General features: G+C 39.6%; 1 protein-coding gene across 1 annotated transcript in view; it reads right to left on the minus strand.

Annotated features, from left to right (window-relative positions):
* CFAP43 (cilia and flagella associated protein 43) overlaps positions 1-17,077 on the minus strand; it is a 103,422-nt gene that overhangs the window by 47,043 nt on the left and 39,302 nt on the right. Inside the window, exons 9-13 of the mRNA XM_052661087.1 lie at positions 16,674-16,790; positions 13,708-13,788; positions 9,086-9,234; positions 7,582-7,685; positions 1,063-1,203 (exon numbers count right to left, since the gene is read on the minus strand). Coding sequence (XP_052517047.1) covers positions 1,063-1,203; positions 7,582-7,685; positions 9,086-9,234; positions 13,708-13,788; positions 16,674-16,790 — 592 coding nt within the window. The remainder of the gene's footprint in view (positions 1-1,062; positions 1,204-7,581; positions 7,686-9,085; positions 9,235-13,707; positions 13,789-16,673; positions 16,791-17,077) is intronic.

Consider the following 17,077-nt stretch of genomic DNA (forward strand, 5'->3'; position numbering starts at 1 on the left):
ACAGAGTACATCATGAGAAATGCTGGACTGGATGAAGCACAAGCTGGAATCAAGATTGCCGGGAGAAGTATCAATAACCTCATATATGCAGATGATACCACACTTATGGCAGAAAGGGAAGAACTAAAGAGCCTCTTAATGAAAGTGTAAGAGGAGAGTGAAAAAGTTGGCTTAAAACTCAACATGCAGAAGACTAAGATCGTGGCATCCGGTCCCATTACTTTATGGGAAATAGATGGGGAAACAGTGGAAACAGTGACAGACTTTATTTTGGGGGGCTCTGAAATCACTGCAGATGGAGACTGTAGCCATGAAATTAAAAGACACTTACTCCTTGGAAGAAAAGCTATGACCAACCTAGACAGCATATTAAAAAGCAGAGACATTACTTTGCCAAGGTCCATCTAGTCAAAGCTATGGTTTTTCCAGTAGTCTTGTATGAATGTGAGAGTTGGACTATAAAGAAAGCTGAGCTCCGAAGAATTGATGCTTTTGAACTTCGGTGTTGGAGAAGACTCCTGAGAGTCCCTTGGACTGCAAGGAGATCCAATCAGTCTGTCCTAAAGGAAATCAATCTTGAATGTTCATTGGAAGGACTGATGCTGAAGCTGAAACTCCAATACTTTGGCCACCTGATGCGAAGAACTGACTCCTTGGAAAAGACCCCAATGGTGGGAAAGATTGAAGGCAGGAGGAGAAGGGGACAACAGAGGATGAGATAGTTGGATAGTATCACCGACTCAATGGACATGAGTTTGAGCAACCTCTGGGAGTTGGTGATGGACAGGGAAACCTGGCATGCTACAGTCCATGGGATCACAAAAAGTCGGACATGACTGAGTGACTGAACTGAACTGAGAGGAAAGTCCACATTTCACATTATTTAGCAGTCACATCACCTTTACTTTGTAAGACACAGAAAAGGTTTTGGCCATTTTACCTCTTCACATTAGAATTAAAAAAAAATGCTATCACTGGAAAAGAAAAATAAAAAGAAAAGAAAGCTATAGCAACTATTCAACTGGGTGCCCAGGACAGAATTGCTTGCTCACTTTTCTTTACCTTCTGGTAGTATTTTAGGCAGAGAAAATATTTCCAGCCTGCTTCTTCTTGTTTCTGGAAGTGAGGAAAGCACCATCACTTCTACTATGTCTGTTTCCAAAGGAGACACAGTGGATATTTGTAAAATGCCGTTGCCCATCTCTGAAAGCAAATGGAAATCAACACAAGTCATTATTGATATGCTTATAGAAGCTTTCATATTTCCAGGTAAGATATCACATTATAGGCCTGTCTTAACTAAATCTTTTGATCCAAATTTACTTATCGGATATTTAAGTGATCTTTGAACATAAGTGGTAGAAACATTTTTTGATGAACAGATGGGGGATTCTCCCCATGAGTCGTCTCAGTGGGCAGATTCAATGCAGCTGGGTGGGACTCAGCCAGAGGGGCCTCCAGAGTCCGCTGGCTCTACCCTACCCAGCAGCGCCCACAAGCTCCGGCCTCTTGAATGTCCACTCCAGCCATTTGCCCATTCCCAGTACTGAATAAACATTTTTGCCACAGTCAAGGTATCGCAGGTGTGGTAGGAATACACTTGCTGTTATGAGTTTGTCCTACAGTAAGCCAGCGAATCCCACTTCTGCAAGGGGCCTTGCCTGCAGCCCACCTTGGAATCTCTCCAGCTCCACTACTGCCACTCCACACAGCTGCTCTGTGTGTGTCCACCATCCTGGGCCCCATCTCAGCCCCTCCCCTCAGGTGTCTACAGGGTATCCTTTCCTCTCACTAAACAAGGAAGACAGAGAACATCTGACATAAACTTGACTTCACCTTCCTCGTCCTGAATCTCACATTTTCTGTTCTTAGCTTCCCTCTTCATTTCTTGACATTTTTAGGAATAAAATGCAACCCTTTCCATCTGTGATTTTGAGCCTACGCCTCCAATATATTATTACACCATGTGCTATTAATTACCTCTTTTAATTTCCTTGGGTCTTTTATGTCTTCTCCTACTGAGGCCTCAAGACTCCCCTATCTTCAGATTAGAATGTTCCTTCAACCCTATTTCCCCACCAGTTACAAATTCTCTTTTTTCCACTGCAAACATCTGAGAGCAGAAACTGCTGGTTACCAACTTCCTTTTCTGACTGCCGTTCCCACCTGAAACTCTGTCTCTCTCTCCCAAAGGAGTAGCTCTCCCTGGCCTCACACAGTGACTGCCTCATCCTCACCCTAGTGCCACTGACACTTCGGCCACAGTCCACCATTCATACAGCCTTCCTTCTTCAAGCTCTTCCTGGTGCGGGTGACTCCCAGTCCTCTCGCCCATCTTCAGTTTTCTTCACTGCCTTGTCCTCTCTGCCTACAACTTCAGAGTAAGTAGCTTTTCCCATCCTATACTCTGAATGACAAGATATGTTGAAAAATGGAACATTTAGGCAGGACTGGTACCCATTCTGAGGTCAGCCATCAGTCCTATCACACTCCATGCCATCTAATTTACATATATAAGTTACCTGTTTGACCTCATTACACAGTTGGGTTTGCTTCAACTCTGTCTTAAACCGTCTCATGAGCTTCCGTGATTTCAAGATCAGAATTCCATCGTTAAACTTTGAACTACGAATCTTCATTTCTGAATTAATGGTAAATATCTCCAAATGAAGATCATATTGGCTTCAACTCTACAGAGCTTGTCGGCTCACCCTATCCCTCAGCCTCCATAACTTTCTTTTCCCTTGAGTTTTTACTTCAGCTGATGACAGCACACACTTCCACCATCTGGGTTAGAAACTTCAGAGTCGTTGCTGATCCCCTCCCTTCACATACAATCACTTATCAAGCTCTACCAATCCCATCATTCGTAGCTGTCCACTCCTTCCCCTTTCCATGACTGCTGCGTGATCTTGTACACTGTGGATAAGAGCACAAGCTCTAAAGCCAGACTTCCTGAGCTTGAGTCCTGGCTACCTGCGTGGCTTTGGACAAATACTTCACTTCATCGTGCCTCAACTGCCTTATTTTTAAACTGGGCATAACAGTGGTCTCTCCCTCACAAAAGTTGCCTATAAGAATTAAATGAATTAACACACGCCAAGTACTTAGAATACTGGATATTACATGATAAGGACTCCTTCAATAAATGTTGGCTTTTGTTATGACTAACAACATTTCTTGTGTGAGTTACTATAATGTTTTTCTGAATTTTTTTATTCCGTTCTCTTGCCTTTCTTCTCCAGCCTTCACACTGATGCCAGAGTCGTCCTCTAAAAACCAAATCAAATCACACTAGTCCCATCTTGAAAACGTCTGATGATGTGTCATTAACTACAGAACAAAGTCCAGACTCCTTGGGATGATGTTCAAGACCCTCCACTTTGTTTCAAACCTTGTCATCATGGTCATAATCTGGTAAACTCATATACTTGTTATGCCAGACTTCTTACCATTCCAAGTGCCATTGCTCAAACTTCTGTCCTGAGCTAGAACGTCGACAAGCCCCATCCTCCACTACTTTAAATCCTTGGAAAATTCTCCTGCTCTGTATTCTCTGCCTGCTCTTCACCTCCACTCCTTTCTTCACACCTGAGAATTAATTACTTCTTTTCCTGAGCCTACACAGCACGCTGCTATTCCTCCTCCACTAAATTTCTTCCTTGACATTTTCATGCTTCCACAGGGCCTAGGTTCCACATTTTACACTTAATAAACTCAATTTTTAAAAATCAGTACATAGGGGCCTGGGGCGGGATGAACATGGCGGCGCGTCGGGGCCAGGGGTTCCCAGTTGTGCTCTCAGGGCTCGCCATTGCAGCTGGGAATGCTCGTTTCGTGGGCTCCTGGGTCCCCGTCAGTTGGCATCCAGTGAGCAGAGCGGAGGGCTGTGGACCACAGAACTTGGGCTCTGGAGCATGCAAACTTCAAGAGTTGTTCAAGGGCTTCGTTGCCTCTGGGCGTGTGGAATCTTCTACACAGGAATTGAACCCGTGTTCCCTGCATCGTAGGTCATCCAGAGGACCCAAGACATGGTGGTTACTAATAGACTTCCCACAGTACTGCTTCATTCCACGTGGACTCCTTCAAGGGCAGTGAGCATCGCAGCTTCCCTTGAACTTCGTCTGGATTGAATGACAACAGGCTCAACTTTTCATTCACTTGTATGACTATGAGCAGTTTGACCAAGTTGAAGAAGATGACTTGTTTGTAGTCTTCCTCATTAGCTCATTCCATCTACTGGCTTTAAAATCGTTTAGTACAGAGCTCACCGTCTAGGTGTTCATCCAGTGTTTTGTTTGCTTATCATGCAGGATCATTTTAAAAGGAAAAGTATGTGTGTATGAGTTAGAGCTCTGATCCCAAGAGTCCATGTAGAAGCTTCCCCTGAGAAATGTATCGTTTTTGCACCAATGCTACTGAAATGTGTGAATGTGGTATACCACGCATCCCAATAAGTGTAAACAGCTTCACATGCTACTTATTTGAAACGACCAGTACTCATGACATTCCATTCATCTGAGGACTAAATATAGCCAACTTAGGCTGTGTTTGCCAAACAGACTTTGAAGCATTCTTCACACAGTCCTTCATCGACGCCAGTTTTCAGATCGAAGAAACCCTTGCTCCATGAAGTTTGTGAACACATATACTCATGTTTTGTTTGAGATTTTAAAGTCATTCTTCAGTTTTGTTGGAGGAATGGTTCTGTATATGCCCCGTGGATCCCCAAATCCACTGATGTTCATGTGTCTTGGGGCTTCCCAGGTGGTTCTAGTGGTAAAGAACATGCAGAACATACCCATGCAGGAGACATAGGAGATATGGATTCGATCCCTGGGGCAGGAAGATCTCCTGAGGGAGAGCATGGCAACCCATTCCAGTATCCTTGCCTAGAGAATCTCATGGAGAGAGGAGCCTGGTGGGGCCTAGTCCATATGATCCCAAAGAGTTGGACACAATGTAAGTGACTTAGCACAGCACATGATTCATTGTCATAGCTAATATAATGGAGATGACATAAAAAGAAGCACCAGCGGGCGAAAGTCAATATCCATCACTTTTAAACTTTGGAATGTATTGTGATATTTTACATCCATATTTGTATGACTTGATAGTTGGAGAATCGATGCATATGAAGGCCTGATTGTGTTATATGTATGTTGAGGGAAGATATATTTTTATGTGGTTTGACATATGGTCCCATTTCATTTGTAGACATGCATACTCATCACTTATCATCATTTTTTTTTGAAAAGGCCATTGTTTGGAAAGGTTGTTGTCTAACCATGAAAGATGCTTGAATTCTTGGGCTCCTTAGAGGAAGAATTCAACCCGGGGCCAGTGATGAGGCTTGATCACTCAGAGCTTTTGTGTCCCAACGTTTTATTAAAGTATAAAAGAGAGAAAGCTTCTGACATAGACATCAGAAGGGGGCAGAAAGAGTGCCCCCCTACTCATCTTTAGCTGGATGTTATCTAGCTACTAGCAGTCTACTCATTAGAGAAAGGAATGGCAGCAGACCCCTCACCCACAAGATATATGGAGATCACCGTGGCACCAGGTGAGTCATCCTGGGCCATAAAACGATTGATATGAGCAAATAGATAGCTTCATTCACATAGATCAGGAGAACCACGTATGAGTAAAGCATATTGGTTTGTCAAGTCAGTTCTGAGCCTTTAGGCAGAACCTACTTGAAGATAGAGTCTAGGGTAAATACATAGTACATTCACATAGCTTAAGGCAAACCTTTCCATAAGAAAAATGCCTTGGTCAGCTCAAAGTATGAGAAAAGTGAAGTTCAGGTGGAACCAGGTGTCATTATAGCAACACAGAATTGTAAGAGAAAACCTCTTTTTAAATTTGTATCGAGAAGGGGGAAAAAGAGAACAGCTTGTTTCCTCCTGCCTCGGAAGTGACAGATAACAACTGTCTGACACTTGCACCCCGTTTCCTCCCTTTGGAGACCCCTGGCCTTCCTGGCTGTTACCCTCTCAGTTTCATTCATTGAGTGTTTTCTGCCTTGTGAAACATTGGGCATAGAAGTATGTGTTTATTTAGGGGTATTTCATCCAATTTCATTTAAATGCATATGTGAATTAGAAAGTTTGACATGCTGTTGCTTTGTATACCGATTGGGAAATGTGAGTCTCCAAGTTTAATTTAGTTTTTCATGTTCATTTTTCTTTTTAGGGGTACAAAGAAAAATAATATGACTGTTAAGATCAGCTTTTGTATTTTTTGCCAAATATGAATTGAGATCACATCGATCGGAGATGAGTCTGTGCATGAAAGCCCTAATAACTAAGGTTAATTGACTTCACTACCATGGGATGTTTTCATATCTATTGAGGATTTACTTCATGTATTTCGATTTTAACTTTCTGTCTTACAGCCTTGTTTGTAGATCAAAGCTATTTGAAACTGTCATCTGGTTTTCAATGGCTTGTGAGGTTATTCATGAGTGGTTTATAAAACCGAATGGATTGTACGTAGCCATACTTTGTTGTCATTCTATGAATTTGAAGAATGTCTGAAGAATGTCTGCAGTTATGCCTTAAAGATTCATACAATTGATGTCCAATATTTATCTCAATAGACTTGCTTTCAATTTGTAAAAAAAAAAAAAAAATCAGTACATAGATTTGAAAATTTACATTTACATTTGGTATATAAAGCCAGACAGAAAAGTGTTGGTTATTATTATTTATCACCAAAGTGCTATCTTGCCTGTCAGTTCTGTGGTTTACATGGGCATTTGGACACACATTACTGAAAAAGCTGAATGTCATTAAAAAAAAATTTTTATTCATTTATTTATTTTTGGCCACACCACATGGTTTGTGGGATCTTAGTTCCCCAACCAGAGATTGAACCTGAGCCCTCGGTTGTGAAAGCACGGAGTAAAGATGCATGTGACAAAACATTCTTTAGATATCTTAATTAAATAGAGATCAAATGCTATTTAAAAAGTTATTTCAGGACTTCCCTGGTGGTTCAGTGGCCAAGACTCCACACTCCCAACGCAGGGGGCCTGGTTCAATCTCTGGTCGGGGAGCTGGATTCCACATGCTGCAGCTACAGATCCTGCACGCCACAGCTAAAGATTCTGGCAGCACAGCCAAATACATAAATAAATTTTTTTTTAAAAAGTATTTCAGGGATAAACCAACTCAACTTCCGTTTGCAGTAACATTAGAAACATTTAGCCATTTCATTAATTCATCAACTGATTCAAGAAGAGTTATTTAATATCAACTGTATACCAAGTAGATGTACCAAAACCTCTAAATATGATATGGGAATTCTCCTTAGTAACTTTGAATAGCTATTTAAATGTTTTAGAAAACATGCTACAAGTAATTGCTTCACCATGGCCCCATTTTCACAACTTTAAATTCTTTAGAATAAATTGACCAATATCTTAAGTTAATAAGCATTCTATGGCAACTTTCCTGGCGATCCGGTGGTTAAGACTCCGTGTTCCCAGGGTAGGGGGCCTGCGTTTGATCCCTGGTCAAGGAACTAAGATCCCACATGCTGCCCAGATTGGGGGAAAAAAAAATTCAGTGTAAGTACCTATGAATCCAAGAATCTCAAATAAACTTGAGGGTTTGGCATTGATAACAAAGATGTGTCCTTCTGATGTTCCAACTAATACATACATTCCTCTTTGGTCATACCTAGAAAAAAAGAAATCTGATTATCAGATTCTACTTGTTTCACTAATAAGATGGTAAACAAATTTATTGAAAGACATCATGGATATACATCCCAAACAAATTATTCTTATGGTTTATGATTTTTAATATTATCAGATCTTATAAAAGGTAAGTGATTATACATAAATGTAATCATTACATTTTAGGCTAATATTGTTTCTAAATTGTAATTTATAAGTATATGGTCAAGAAGATTCACTAAAAACAGTCAACTATGTCATCATAAGTGAACAAAACATGACAGCAAAGCTTTCTGGTATTTCAGGTGTACATAAGCAATTCTCAAATTAGAGATGAGTGGAGCAGTCCAATGCCCCTCAGTAAAGTCCTGGCAGAAAGAAGAAGAATGCAGCAAAATGTTTCTATAACTTTGATCAAATTAGAAAAAGTGGGAAATGCAAATTAGGATAAGAGACAAACATCTAAGAAAGGAGAGGTGCCAAAAAAAAAAAAATGATACAGAGGAGTGGAACGTAAACGGAGAGAGATTACAGATCCTTCCCTACAGAGGCACAGAGCTCGTAGGAACAGCTGTGAAGCAGGGTAAAAATGTAATTTCTTGTTAATATTTAGTATTATGATAAATTAATCAAAGATATAATAATAACAATATAATAAGTTTAAACTCAGTGTCTCTATGCCGTCTCCTAAAAAGTACTGTTTCAAAAAATTTGAAATCATCTAAATGTCTATCAATATACTGTATTAAAAATTATGGAATATATTTCATGTGATGGAATACTATGTAGCCGTAAAAAAGAATGAAGGTCTTCATGTGTGGATAGAAGACTTTCTCTAAGATATACCATTAAGTAAAAAAAATTGTGGTGCAGAACATTATATATGGTTTGCTACCCTATAAGAGCAAAAGCAAGGACTCTGGAGCCCAATTGCCTGGGTTCAACTCTCAACATTTGCCATTCACAACATGTGTGATATTGATTGTTATTTAAATTATTTGTGTATCATCTGCCTTATCTTTAAAAGGGAGACAATAAGGATACCTATCTCACGAGGTTAATACAACAGAAGTTCCTGGTACACTCTAAGTGCTTGATACACATTCATGCAATTAAAAGGAAGTACTTATTTTTCTGCTTGTTTGTGAATAAAATATGTTCAGTAAAAAGACACAAGAAACTAGTAACAAGCTGTCTCCAAGGAGGAGAACTGGGTATTTGGGGATAACAGTGGGAAAGTGTATTGAACTATATACATCTCTGTATTTCTTGAATGTAGAACTGAGCCAATGTACTAATTTTCAAAACAACCCATGTAAAACCTAAAAAAAGTTAAAACTTCAGTGGAATTCTCAACAGACAGGCCTGACAAATTTGCTGCCAGAAACAGGCGGTACTTACAGGAGGTGCTGCACGGGTGATTCGGAGAGAAAGGACTTATGAACCTCATGAGGGGATTCGACATCTCGGACGTCGAGGAAGTAGACATGGCCAGTCTCGGTCCCCACGGCCGCAGACAGGGAGGATGGAGAGCAAGCCAGAACTGTTGCCTGTTTAAGATAGATGCAAAAAGAAATAGACTCACAGATATGGAAAAGCAAAGGAGAGAGAGGGGGGCAGGGTGAAATAGGGGCATGGGATTAGCAGACATCAACTACTAGATATAAAACACATTAGCAAAAGGGTACGCTGTATAGCTCAGGGAGTTATACCCACTAATCTTATAATGAGCTGAATTGAGTACACTCCACAAAAATACTGAATCACTATGCTGTTCACCTGAAAAATTAATGCAATACTGTAAACCAATTAACTTCAATAAAAAATAAAATAAACCCCAGGTTCACTGCACCAGAAAATGAAGCCTGCTTTCCTACACTTAAGAGTTCTACAGTTTATTTGAAAAACCCGCAGAACGAGAAGAGTGGCAAGTGTCGTGTGGTATTACAAATTATACACTCAACATTCTTCAGCTAATCAATCACATAAGAAGTCATAGGAATCTATATATCACACTCTTTTATCCTATAATTGGAATGAGAAAAATATGAGAAAGTTGCCTGAACTTTAAACCATGGCTTCATTTTTATCCTTAATTGATTAGAAAATGATTATACCTGATAATAATGAAAAATAAAATAGGAAATTTAAAACATATTCCTAGCATCTTTTGGACATCTTTATTGAATGTTAGTGATTTTTTAAAATCAGCATTCATCTGCTGGATAATAGTAGATCCTGGGATGCTGGTATAACTGAGGAAGACTTCAAAAAATAACTGTATCATGGAGCACGTGGCCTGTCACCAAAGAAACGCATCACAGATTCCTGCTTATCCAACAGTCATTTACAGAAGATAATATCTAAGAGAACAAATTTGTGGTCATGTTAGTTAAGGAATCGGATTCATTTCTCTATAGTTTTCACTGACAAAGCCCACTGGGGTGCCCCAGAAGAGTCAGATGAAAACTAGGTGATAAGGTTGAAACTCTTCATTTGTGCTTCAGTCTAATTTCACCTGCTCACAGGGTACATATGCAGCAGTCTTGTCCTCAGCACTTGAGACCAGAGTTAGTGTGAGACCGCTGCAGCACCTCAACTCTGTGGCTGTGTGGAGACGTGCTGCCAGTAACACCTCAGTTCAAGACTTAGGATGGCAGCAGGGGTGGCTGTGCACAGAGATGCTGCACCCAGAATTTGGATCTCAAGGGGAGCAGCACGGCTGGACTGGCCCCATGACAACTCTGCCCTCCCCCAAGGAGAACTCTATAGAGCAGCCTAAGCCACTCCCTGTGACAAAAGCATGCGCTCTAGAAGGAGAGCTCCCACCTCTCCACCCTCTGATCAGAAAATAAGATTTTCCTTTGCTGTTGAACTGAACTCAGTATTGCTCTATTGGCACAAGAAACACCAGAGAGGGGGAACCCCTGTAGGTAACATAATTACAATCTGGAGGTTGTTTTGAATAAAATAACAGAATGTTAGAAATGGAAAAGATCTTGAGGTCATCCTTTTGCAGGTTAGAAAGCAAGGGCAAAGGAAAATATAGCAATTTGCCCCCAGGATCCCAAAGATGATAACAAAGCTCAGAGGAAAACTCAGGGGTCCTGCCTCATCCAGTTTCTCCATTGAGCAGGTTTTTATTTTTTAAAGTGAATTTTCTGAGGCTTAACCAGGTTGAGTATATTGGTATCTCAGTATGAACTGGGAACAAAATGGTGAGGGTTTGGGGGTTTTTTAGCTGAAAACCTTTATGGGAGCTCTTAGTGTGTGTGTGTATCTGTGTTTCTTCAACACAATCAGTTGAAATTACCCTCCGTTCCAGGGCAATAGTTGACTAGGCTAAAAATATATAGCAATATTTGGAGAGATCTTAGTTACCCTGGCAGGTAACATCAAATGAAAGTATTAGTGTTTGGGCATCTTGCCATCATCCTGCTAAGCAAGGTTCTCTGAGGACCACTACCTAAAACGTTCATGGAGAATACAGTCCTGGGCATAGGCAGGGCGGTCTAGCCTCTGTACTGCTGGATCAACCCACTTATCAGTTCTCCAGAGGGTGGCAGTAATCTTCAGTAAGGAAAGATCACTGATTCTCCCCACAAAGGCTGATCTACATGAATGTACCATGCTTGGTTTTGAGCTCAATGAAAGGATGTCTGCTTAACTGTGACAGTTGCCCAAATCTCTCCCTTCTGGTCAGGGGAAAGGAAGATATCTGAAGCAGAAAGAGGGTCTTTTGATGGTAACTATATCCCTCCCTGGACTTCCCCTGCTCATTTGGTACAGAATCCACCTGCAATGCAGGAGACCCTGGTTTGATTCCTGTGTCGGGAAGATCCGCTGGAGAAGGGATAGTCTACGCAGTCCAGTATTCTTGGGCTTCCCCTGTGGCTCAGTTGGTAAAGAATCTGCCTGCAATGTGGGAGACCTGGGTTCGATCCCTGGGTTGGGAAGATCCCCTGGAGAAGGGAAAGGCTACCCACTCCAGTATTTTGGACTGGAGAATTCCAAGGACTGTATAGCCCAAGGTATTGTATTGGTATACGGGAAAGAACAAACTTTTCCTTGGTGGCAATTATTTCTGAAACCCTAGTGATTTGTATCTCACTCATGCTGCAAATTCATTGTGGATTGACAGGATCTCTTTTCCCCCAGGGTCTTTCAGGGAACAAAGCTGACAGAGGCTCCACCAATTAACAGGGGCTCGCAAAGAGTCGGACATGACTGAGCGACTTTCCTATCCCTCCTTAGCCAGGAAGTGCAAGGTAAGTTCTGATTATACAAACCCTTAGGTTTGTATGTATCTCATCTGTAAAAAGAGGTGTGATCAGATGAACTTTTAAGATTTTTCTAGTTCTAGTAATTCTAACAGAAATGAATACATGTAAACCTTTGCCACACTGATTATGGAGTCTACACATATTCTTTTAGGTAAGAATTTTTATCTTTACTTTTTAGGATGAGTTTACCTATCTCATTGAATTATATATCTTTTGCATCTTGTATCCTCTTATATGAAGTATGATGCTTCATCTTACATTATTAATTGAGATTTTAATTTATAATAGAGAAGGATTGTAACTTTTCTCACTACTATCTAGAGCCATATCTCATTGAGAATTATGAAATACAGAAAAAAAAGATAATTTAAGAAAAAATAGCCTTACCATTATTTTGATCTTTTTATACTTTTAAAATATTATTTTATGTGCACCATGACCATGGTGGAAAGAATGGTATCACCTTATGGTAGGTTATGCTTAGGTTTAAGTGAGCAACTGTAGTTTGCCACCCAGCCTACATGTACCTTCCTTCTGGAAAATTTCTTGAATATCCTTTAAGAAACCATCTCTCTTCTATTGTCAGTTGAGTGGAATAGATCTAAGTCTCATTTCCAAGGCTGATTTTAAGCCAACTAGCATTTCTCATGCCCCTGTCCACAGTGATTAGTTCAGGGGTGTTATTAGGATATTAGGATATATTTAATAAGCCTTCTGAAAAGGAGAAACTTCTTTTCTCCTCCTCCTCCCATTGTAGGAGGTTTTCTTCCCTGATGATCTGATGTGAGGTTGGTATTTGTGGCATTTGGGAATCACACGAAGTCTTAGATGAAATTAAGACGTAGTACACAGACAGCAAGAAAGACGAGATCCTTGGTAATACCATTTGAGTTGCTGGATAAAGCCACAGCTGAGCCCAGAGAAGCTCTATTCTTTATAGTTAATTGAGTCAGTAGCCCACACTTTTTCATTTTTGGCTCAAGCTAGTTAGAGTGGCACCTTTCTTTCATTTCTAACTGATCCCCTTGAGGTTAGATGGGGCCATTCACCTAGTCACGGCCAAGGAATGTTTAGTTTTTTATTAAAAGCACTTAATCGCTAGTTCAAGACTCTCCAGAACTCTTCCCATCCCATGGTGTGCGTGCATGGTCAGTGGCTCATTCGCTCAGTTGTGTCTGACTCTTCGTGACCCCGTGGACTGTAGCCTGCCAGGCTCCTCTATGCATGGAATTTTTCAGGCAAGAATACTGGAGTGGGTTGCCATTTCCTCCTCCAGGGGATCTTCCCAACCCAGAGATCGAACCCTCCTGCATCTTCTGCGTTGTCAGGCGGATTCTTTACCACTGAGCCATGTGGGAAGCCCATCCCATGGTACTGAGGAGCTATTAATTGGTGGAGCCTCTGTTGGCTTTGTTCCCTGAAAGACCATGGGGGAAAAGAGATCCTGTCAATCCACAATGAATTTGCAGCATGAGTGAGATATAAATCACTAGGGTTTCAGAAATAATTGCCACCAAGGAAAAGTTTGTTCTTTCCTATATACCAATACAATACCTTATGTTCTACACTCTGGGCTGTGGAACATACTTTATACACAAGAATTATTCTAAACATATAAGGTAAAATACATTAACATCTCTGTAACAAGTATTTCCACAGACTGTTGACATGTGAACACAAGAAGGTAGGTTGGATTAGAATTCAATATTTTTTAAAAATCCATTTATAAGGCACACTTACTTGGATATTCAGATAAATCCTGCTAACACAAGCACCATCCTCTATACCCCAAACACAAACTTCTCCTGACTGTGTGAGTGTCTGTAAAAGAAAGAAAAATAAAACTCAAATGGAAAATAAGACTGTTACGGGACCATGTTCTAAATTTCTTTCTAGTATGTCAATCACTGATGATTGAAAATAAAATTTCATTTTATTTATGTGGATTAAAATCACTTTACAATCTCAATGTTAATACTTCTGAACAAATATTAATACCTTTCAGTTCAGCTCAGTTCAGTTGCTCAGTCATGTCTGACTCTGCAACCCCATGAACTGCAGCACTCCAGGTCTCCCTGTCTATTACCAACTCCCAGAATTTACTCAAACTCATGTCCATTGAGTCGGTGATGCCATCCAACCAGCTCATCCTCTGTCGTCCCCTTCTCCTCCCACCTTCAATCTTTCCTAGCATGAGGATCTTTTCAAATGAGTCAGTTCTTCGCATAAGGTGGCCAAAGTGTTAGAGCTTCAGCTTCAGTATCAGACATTCCAATGAATATTCAGGAGTGATTTCCTTCAGGAGTGACTGACTGGATCTCCTTGCAGTCCAGGGAGATCTTCTCAAGAGTCTTCTCCAACACCACAGTTCAAAAGCATCAATTCTTTGGTGCTCAACTTTCTTTATAGTCCAACTCTCACATCCGTAATGACTACTGGAAAAACCATAGCTTTAACTACACAGACCTTTGTTGTAATGTCTCTGCTTTTTAATATGTAAAGTAATATGTAAATATGTATTTAACATGTATTAAATGCATATTAAATAATATTTAATATTTATTAAATGCATATTTAATATGTAAAGTAATGTCTCTGCTTTTTAATATGCTGTCTAGGTTGGTCATAACTTTTCTTCCAAGGAGTAAGTGTCTTTTAATTTCATGGCTGCAGTCACCATCTGCAGTGATTTTGGAGCCCAAGAAAATAAAGTCTGTCACTGTTTCCATTGTTTCCCCATCTACTTGCCATGAAGTGATGGGACCGGATGCCATGATCTTAGTTTTCTGAATGTTGAGTTTTAAGCCAACTTTTTCACTCTCCTCTTCCACTTTCATCAAGAGACTCTTTAGTTCTTCTTCGCTTAATATGTGTTGGTGTAAATTTTTTTGGTATTTATCCTTCTAGTGCTCTCTCAGCTTCCCAGATCTGTAGTTAGGGATCTGACATGAATTTTGAAAACTTCTCAGCCATTATTACATCACACATTTCCTCTGTTCGTTCCTTCCTTTCTCTATTATGTGTATGCTAAACCTTCTAAAATTGTCCCGTGTTCTTGGATATTCTGTTCTTTTTTATTCTTTTTTTCTTTCTGAATTTCAGTGTTGAAGGTTCTACTGACATTTCTTCAAGCTTATTGATTCTCTCTTCTGCAATATTCAGTCTACTGATGAGCCCACCAAAGGCATTCTTCATTTCTGTTACAGTGTTTTATATTTCTAATATTTATTTTCATTCTTCAGGTTTCCATGTCTCTACTTATATTTTCCAATCATTCTTTCATGTTGCCCACTGTTTTCATAAGACCCCTTAGTATATTAATCATAGTTGTTTTAAATTTCTGGCCTGATAAATTACAATATCTTTGTAATTATTTTCAGATACAACAATATCTGAGTCTGGTTCTGATGCTGTCTCTGTATCTTCTAACTGTTACTGTCTTTTAGTATGCCATATAATTTTTGTTAAAAGTTGGACATAATGTACTGGGTAAAAGGATATGAATTAAGTAGGCTGTAATATGGGGTTTTATGCTTATCTGGCTAGGAGTTAGACTGTGTTTATTGTCTGCTGCAGCTGAACATGTCAGAAACTAAAACTGCCTCTAGTGTCCTTGTTTTTGGTCTGAGATGTGCAGATTCTCCCATTGTAATCCCCCTGGGTACTGGCTCCAGGCCTGGTTTCTGCTTCTGGGTATCTGCTCCAGTAAGCTATGATTCTTTGCATCTGCCTGTCTGTCTCTATAATTTTGGGGGCAGTGGTTTCCCCTATGACCCCAATTCTCTGATGGGTCTGAGAGGAATGGTTGATTTTAAGTTTATTCAGCTTTTCTTTCCCCCTGATGTAAGGTTCTTTACATGATAGACTGGAAACCCAGAATTCGTCTTGTTCATTTTTCTTCTTTCACAGGATCAAGACTGAAAGCATTTTAAAGTAACTGCAACGTGATAGTTTAAATTCTGTTTCTTGAATAGGAGGGAGTGAGTACATGATGTTGTGGATCAAGTATCTAATTCTAAACGTGAAAATCTTGTATTAAATTTTTAAATTTAATTCTTATCAGAGAATATCTGAAAGAAAAAGCATATAATCAGAATCTGACAACTGGAAGAACTTTTAAGTGTTACCTATTCCATAGTTTATGTATCTTTTTATTAATATTTGCTAGAACTCCCAAAATCTTAATGGATTTGTTGATGAATCATATGGAAAGTGAATTATATTTCTTGAGATCAACTAAGGGTAAGCAGTTAATCATCAAAAAAATTTTTCTTTTCTAAATGTAGAGGGTGGTTTTTTTTTTTTTTAAGTAGTTTGAATACATGTTTTATGCATGGCAACTATTTCATTTTCATTTTCAGATGGGGCTGGATCACTCTGAAAAAGGGTAAACACTAACAGTTTAATGAGCGTTGACAACTCAGCAATGAATGTGTTTAAAGATATGGCTTGGAAAGCTTGGATGGTGAATACAAACAGGATGGCTGTTAAGATTTTAATTGCTTTGGTCATGTTCAGAGACTTAATGTTATGAAGTCACAACGTGATGATGTCATTTTAACTGGGGAGTAGATCTAACGATGGAACTGGCCGGCATTCCTACTGAATCTTCGAGTACACTCTGCTTCCTATTTGCAACAGGTTGCATGTGAATTTCCAAATCTCATCCTTAAATCCTATTGTGGAACAAAGACAATATTCCTTACCATGCAGTATTCATTTCCAGGTGTGATAAAGTCTGTCGCCTGAAATTTCCCATCACAAGCCTCTAGGACTTTTTCAAAGGTTGGCTCCTCACCAAAAGTATAAATAAAAATAGACCCCTGTAAATATACCAAAAAGAAAAAAATAATGCAATTGTTGTGTGTTCTGTTGAACAAATAGTTATTAAATGTTCACTGTAAGTAATAAGACACTGTGTGGGAAAATGTGATGGGAAAGTAGAGATAAACTCAGTAAGGCCCTGACCTTGAGGAGCTTAAAATCTAAACACTTGTTTTACTGATTCTTGCATTCACTCATCAATTAAAATATTCAATAAATAAGACTTCTTTCCGCCATTTCCAGGCATTTGTTTTTTAGATTATAAAACATAATGAAGCACTTTTTC

Source organism: Budorcas taxicolor, chromosome 23, assembly GCF_023091745.1.
Source record: "Budorcas taxicolor isolate Tak-1 chromosome 23, Takin1.1, whole genome shotgun sequence".
NCBI classification, from domain to species: Eukaryota; Metazoa; Chordata; class Mammalia; order Artiodactyla; family Bovidae; genus Budorcas; species Budorcas taxicolor.